The sequence below is a fragment of the Megascapheus bottae genome, chromosome 22 (genome assembly GCF_031878675.1).
Source record: "Megascapheus bottae isolate mThoBot1 chromosome 22, mThoBot2.hap1, whole genome shotgun sequence".
NCBI lineage: Eukaryota > Metazoa > Chordata > Mammalia > Rodentia > Geomyidae > Megascapheus > Megascapheus bottae.
The window spans coordinates 15266993-15273814 of record NC_143530.1 but is presented as its reverse complement, the minus strand read 5'-3'; the positions used below and the strand labels follow the sequence as shown (position 1 = coordinate 15273814).

The 6822-nt window shown below is 40.7% G+C and overlaps 1 protein-coding gene across 1 annotated transcript; it reads left to right on the top strand.

The window, feature by feature from the left end:
• The first annotated feature begins 1978 nt into the window (after positions 1-1978).
• Positions 1979-2905, top strand: LOC150048004 (olfactory receptor 12D1-like). The gene has a single exon (XM_090355245.1). The coding sequence runs from the start codon at positions 1979-1981 to the stop codon at positions 2903-2905; it is 927 nt and encodes a 308-aa protein (XP_090211371.1).
• The last annotated feature ends 3917 nt before the right edge of the window (positions 2906-6822 follow it).

Here is a 6822-nt window from a genome sequence, read left to right as displayed (position 1 = left end):
TCCTTTTCACCAAAATAGATTCACAATATGTATATATGTAATACCTTCAAATTTCTTCTTGAATTAGAGATAAATTATAGAGTGACAGATGATAGATAGAATGATAACACAGATGTTCCCACAAGGTAGTAAATATAAGTTTTCCTATACTTAAGTTTATCATAAAAATATTTATAGCACATGATTTTTTTTGGTTGGTTATAGGGCTTGAACTCTAAGTGTAGGTGCTGTCCCTGAGCTATTCAGCTCAAGGCTAGAGCTCTACCACTTGAGCCACAGCTCCTCTTCCAGTTTTCTGGTACCTTAACTGTCAAGAAGGTATTTATAATTATTTGCTGATTCTTTCTTTTTATGTCTTTTCCTTCCATACATAATTCCTACTCACATGAAGCCTCCACATTAAAAACTCCCCATAAAGCTAACTGCCAGTGGCACACTCCTGAAATCCTACAATTGTCCTGTAATCAGGAGGCTGAGATCTGAGGATCATGGTTCCAAACCAGCTCACACAGGAAAGCCTGTGCCACTCTTATATCCATTATTTACTACAAAAAAATAGCTGCAAGTGCAGCTGTGGATCAAGTGTTAGAGCACTAACCTTGAACACAAAAAAAGCAATAACAACAAAAACATGTTTTGAAATTGCCAGCCCCTAGAACAGTTCTGTGCAATAACAACACACACCACAAATTCTGACAAGCCTAAATTCAGTCATGATTTCATCTTACCTCAAGCCCACACTCAAGAACAGAGAGGAAAGCACACATTTGCCCTGGGTATTTTATACTATACCTTTAATTTCATGTGTTATCTAACATGGTTTCTCTCCTTGTGGTGAGTGTAAGAGATCCTAACCCTAAAAGAAGGCATATGTACACAATCCAGACTGAAGGACACTCAAGGTATCTGAACTCACTTTTAGGATTTGACCGAACAGGAGATCTAATCCATAAGTGAAGTCAATGATTGTCAAAGCTTCTTGAAGCCAGGTACCAAGGGCTCACACCTGTCATCCTAGCTACTCAGGAGGCTGAGATCTGAAGATCCAAGTGCAAAGTCAGTCAGGGCAGGAAAGTCCTTGAGTCTCTTACCCCAATTAACCACCAAAAAGCCTGAAGTAGTGCTGTGGCTCAAAGTGGTAGTGCTAGCCTTGAGTGAAAAGCTCAGGGGCAGCGCCCAGGCGGTAAGTTCAATCTCCAGTACCAGTCCCATCCCATGAAAAGTTAGAAGAGTACTGTGAGCACTATTAGGGATATAGAGAGAAATCCAGAAATCAGTAGTTAAAATCAGAGACGTAATCTAAGGGTGGAACGGGCTCAAAAGATATTACAGGCATGTATGAAATTTCATAAGGGATCATAATTGATAAAAAATACTATGATGGACTAAGAAAGAAAATACCTTATGCTATTGATATCTACATTGTTTATACCTCTGAAACTAAGGGATAAGCATAATAAACAAAGAGAATAGGGAGGCTTTTTCGAAAATAGAACACTATGTATTAGATGTCTGGGGCAATTTCCATATACTCTTGGGGGTGAAAAGACTTCCTGTTTACTCTTAGATCAATTCAGCTCAGCCCTGGGAACAATTTTCTCTTGGGATTTTTAGGTATAGAGATTTGTGCCTGATTAAAACTGTGACTCAATTTTTCATAAAGACAAGGCAAAGCTTGAAGAGTTTGTACCACAATCAACAGCATGAACTATCATCTCAACTGTTTTTCTCCCTCCATAGTTATTAGAAATACAAAGACTTGTCTTACTTGTGTGGCTCTGAACTGCAAACTTCACCAGGTAAGAGAATAAAAATGGATACATAACTAATATGTAGCATTAGTCCTAGGGCCGAATGCCAGATACAATCTAAGGTGGAATTATGTAAAACATAGCAGAATATTTGTCTGGCCAAGACAAACTCAACTGGTTCTCCTTACACTGTTCCACAAATCACTGTCATTTTCATGTTTTCAGTGATGCTAAACCAAAGCTCAGTCACTGAATTTCTCCTCCTGGGAGTTACAGACATCCAGGAACTGAATCCTTTTCTCTTCACTGTTTTCCTCACTGTCTACTTTGTCAACGTGGCTGGGAATGGAGCTGTCCTCACTGTAGTCATCTTTGAGTCAGGATTACACTCACCAATGTACTTCTTCCTGGGAAATCTGGCATGTCTAGATATAAGTTTCTCCACAGTGACAGTGCCAAAGATGCTGGGAAATTTACTATCTACCAGCAAAGCCATTTCCTTCTCGGCATGCATAAGCCAGCTGCATTTCTTCCACTTCCTGGGGAGCACAGAGGCCATGTTGCTGGCTGTGATGGCATTTGATCGCCTCATGGCTATCTGCAAACCCCTTCACTACCCTGTCATCATGAATCCTCAGCTCTGTGCCAAGATAGCTGTCACTATCTGGACCACTGGCTTTTTCCATGCCCTAATGCACTCAGTCATGACATCTCGCTTGACCTTCTGTGCTTCCAACCAGATCCACCACTTCTTCTGTGACGTGAAGCCATTGCTGGAGCTGGCCTGTGGGAACACTGAGCTCAACCAGTGGCTGCTCAATGCTGTCACCGGGACTATGGGCATGTGTACCTTTGTTCTGATCCTTCTCTCTTATTTCTACATCATCATCTATCTCTTCCTCAAGACCCACTCCTGCAGCATGCTGCACAAAGCGCTGTCCACGTGTGCCTCCCACTTCATGGTTGTTATTCTTTTATACGCTCCTGTTCTCTTCATTTACGCGCGTCCTGCCTCGTGGAGCTCCGTGGACCAGGACCGGCTTGTTGCCCTCACATACACTGTGGTCTCTCCTGGACTGAACCCACTGATCTACACTTTGAGGAACAAAGATATCAAGACCGCCTTCACCAAGATGATCAGAGGGAAACGCTGAGTCAAAAAAGAAAGAAAGAAAGGAAGAAAGAAAGAAAGAAAGAAAGAAACAAAGAAAGAAAGAAACACAGAAAGAAAGAAAGAAGAAAAGAATTACTTCTTAGTTATAAATAAGCAAGAAGATAATGGGAATACTGCCCAAAATTATTTATAGAGTTTGAAGAAATCTAATGAAAAGTAGATGGGAAAACATGTTCCAGCTGTATTTAATATTGTATTGTAGTCAATAATGAAGGATTATTTGAATAAATGTGATACTGCTCTAGAATCCTTCTGGTGACTTTGTCTGGGGCTATAAGTTGATAAAATTCATTTAGTAAGCTGGGCAAGGTGGCTATTGTTTATTTGCCTCCTAATTTTCAGAACATGAAACAGTACATGTGTTTTAAAAGTTATCTTTACCTCTGTACATCAGCTAATAACAATTTAGAAATTAATATCATCTTGAATCCATGTATCCATTATTTACTTTTCCAATAATTCCTATTACATTAAACTCCTTGAAATATAAAGGATTAACAATTGTATTTATCACATTACAATGTGTGAACCCAATGGGACTTATATACAAAGAACTATCCACCAATATTGGACACTATCTATTCAGTAATCTGAGTAAAAATCACATTTGCATTCCTGATTACATAAAAGAATATGTAGAAAGTATATTAAATGAACTGTTTTGTTTTGTTTTGTTTGTTGTCAGTCCTGGGGCGTGGACTCTGGGATGGGACGCTGTCCCTGAGCTCTTCAGCTCAAGGCTACCTCCCTACCCTTGAGCCACAATCCCAGGTCTCATTTTCTAGTGGTTAGTTGGAGATAAGAGTCTCACAGTCTTTAATGTCTTTAGTGCCCATGCTGGCTTTGAACAGCAATGCTCAGATCTCAGCCTCCTGAGTAGCTAGGATTACAGGTGTGAGTCACTGCACCCAGCTTAATGTACCCTTTCTTAAGCATAGCTTAAAAAATTTAATTCTTTGTATGGTTTTATCCACATCACTATCATTACTGGGTTTTTTCTGTAGAGCTGTTGAGTTCCAGAAGAGTCAGATTACCTTCAGAGACACATAGGGACACACACATGCGTACATGCACACACACACACACACACACACACACACACACACACACACACACACACACATTCTGTCCCATATTTCTTGTTTCTGAGGTATTTATGTTACTAATCACAAGCAATTGGCTACAAGTTCTAATCACCTGGAAATTTTCAGATAAAACATTCTCAATATTGGGACAGGATTGGTAGGGGCTGAATTGAAATGTTGTTGCTCATCACTTGAATAGGAAGAGTCAAGTAGCTCAGCATATTTTCCATGTGGTAAGGCACTGGGCCTGATCCCTCTCAGATCACTGGTTACTAGCTTGAGTGTCAAACAGAAGCCTTGTGGCTGCTTTCTCTACAGCACCTTCCCTTCTTTGTATACTCAGAGCCACTGCCTACCTCAGAGAGCTTTATGCCTTGTAGACCAGGCAAGTTCCCAATTGCTCCACAAACCCTCCAACTGCTATCCTGAACATTAACAAGTGTCTGAGTCTAATTGTGATTTCTGAATACATCAGAGGCACAAATGAGTGTTTGTGATTTTATGAAACAAATAGAAAAATGGATTGTATATAGAGATTCCCTTCTTGAATACTTGTTTGTTAAACACGTCACTTGAAATATGATGTAAAAATCACGGTTAATAAATTCTTTAATAAAAAAGAAAATAGAAAAATGAACATGTTTTGTTTATCTGACATAGTTTACTCAGATTCTGAATTATAACATTTACTTATTTTTTAAGCTTACTTATTTTGAGACTACATGCATTATTAATTTTATTTTTATTGTCTTCCAATATTTGTATGAGTTTTTCAATTCAACATATCCATTGATGTATAAAATTTATCCTTATTTACCTTACTTTTGTCTTTGAGATTAATATTTTTGAAGAATCTGTATGCTAGTTCACTTTATAATATACCATCAACTTGGCTTATGAATGCTGCCTTATAGTTTTACTCAGGTTATGTCTAGTTGACAAGATTACTTTATATGGCCAGGAGCATAGCCTAGTGGTAGAGTGCTCACCCAGCATACATGATCCCCCGGGGTTCTATTCATCAGTACCACATACAGAAGTGGTGCTGTGGCTCAAGTGACAATGCAGCCTTGAGCAAAACTGTCCAAGGACAGTGCCCAGGCCCTGAGTTCGAGTCCGAGGACTGGCCAAAAAAAAAAAAAGAATAGTATACAGCTGTCCTGGAGATATTGCTCAATGGTAAAGCATACAACATTCAGTGCCGTGGGTTCAGTTCCTGGCACTAAAGAAAAAAGAAGATGCGCCGGGAATTTGGCCTAGTGGTTAAAGTACTTGCCTAGCATGCACGAAGACCCGGGTTCGATTCCTTGGTACCACATATATAGAAAACACCAGAAGTGGTGCTGAGGCTTAAGTCGTAGAGTTCTAGCCTTGAGAAAGTCCAAGGACAGTGCTCAGGCCCTGAGCTCAAGCCCAGGACTGGAAAAAAAAAAAAAAAAGATGCTGTATAACCTAAACTAGTAGCAGGTTTACCTGAACAGATAATAATACAAAGTATTTTACTTCATTATGTTCTCTAAAGAAGAGCTACCTTCATCCTAAGAGGACAATGATGTGGAAAATTAACTGATAAATAGACAGGGAACAAGATTCCTGAGGACTTCTCAAATCAGAGCAGCCATCGTTCCCTAAATTCCATGGTAAAATGATACATTTTGATCTTTCAGCTTACAGACATTCTCATTAGTTTCATCCAAACCTTATAAAAGGGACAAAGACAAAGGAATCTGTAGGAAACTATGGGAAATCTTATATAATTAAACCATGAGAGGAGCTCAAGGCAGAGAAGGGCGAAAGATGGCGGCAGTTCAGGGTGGGTCTTTCTGAGCTCTCGCCAAAAATAGCAGTTCTAGCATGGTAGGGGAAAGTTCATACCCAAAGATCCATCCTAAGTAAGCTTTAGCACCACAGGGATCTCAGTCAGAGAGGAAAAAGGCAGGGAACCGGCCCAAGAAGATAGTGTGGTGATGCTATGAAGACAAAGCCCCCTTCCTGCACCTGAGCGGATAGCGCTTCTCGGCAGCACAGACCTGCTGGCTCCAGACAGAGCCTGCACGAGCCCAGAGCTGGCACCCGGCTGTGGCGCAGACCTGCCAAGTTCACCAAACCAGAAAATCCAGCAATTTGTGAGTAACTCCATGGAGACATTCCCACTTCTGCTCACAGAATGGCATTGGGAAGGAATCTCCCCCCCAGCAGCTGACAGCAGTGCCATCTTAACTGCTGACAAAGACCCTGCCAAACCAACTGGAGCATGAGAAGTGGTGCTGGCAGCACCATCATTCAAAGGGGCAAAGGTTTTCCCAGAAGCAGCTTAGCCGGACTTCCGCCCGGGACTAGCGGAAGTTCCTCCCCCTGGGCGGGGCTGCGCTCCTGGTAAACAAAGCTGCTGATGGCTCCACGGGTTTTTATTTTTTTCTGCCCAATCAAGCAAACGGGTCAGAAAAACCGCAAAGCCAAATTGCAAGAGAGAAAGAATTTCTGAAGTGTTTGGATCCTGAATTTAGCAGAGACACAAGATTCCTATCCTGTCCCCCACTAGCCCCTGCAAAGAAGAAACTAAAGAATACCCCTCTTTTTTTTTACCTTTTATCATTTGCATTTTTATGTGTTCTTATTTTTTTGCCATTTTACCTCCACCTTTCTTTTTCCCCTCTTTTTCTTTCCTCTTTTTCCCCCCCTCGCTTTTCTTCTGTCATTGTGGTCTTTCCTAGAAACATAGTGACAGCACTGGATACAGACTGGATACAAATGATATCCTTATTGATACAGTCACCTGCTTTTTAATACCTGGGTTCTTAGCCCCAGTATT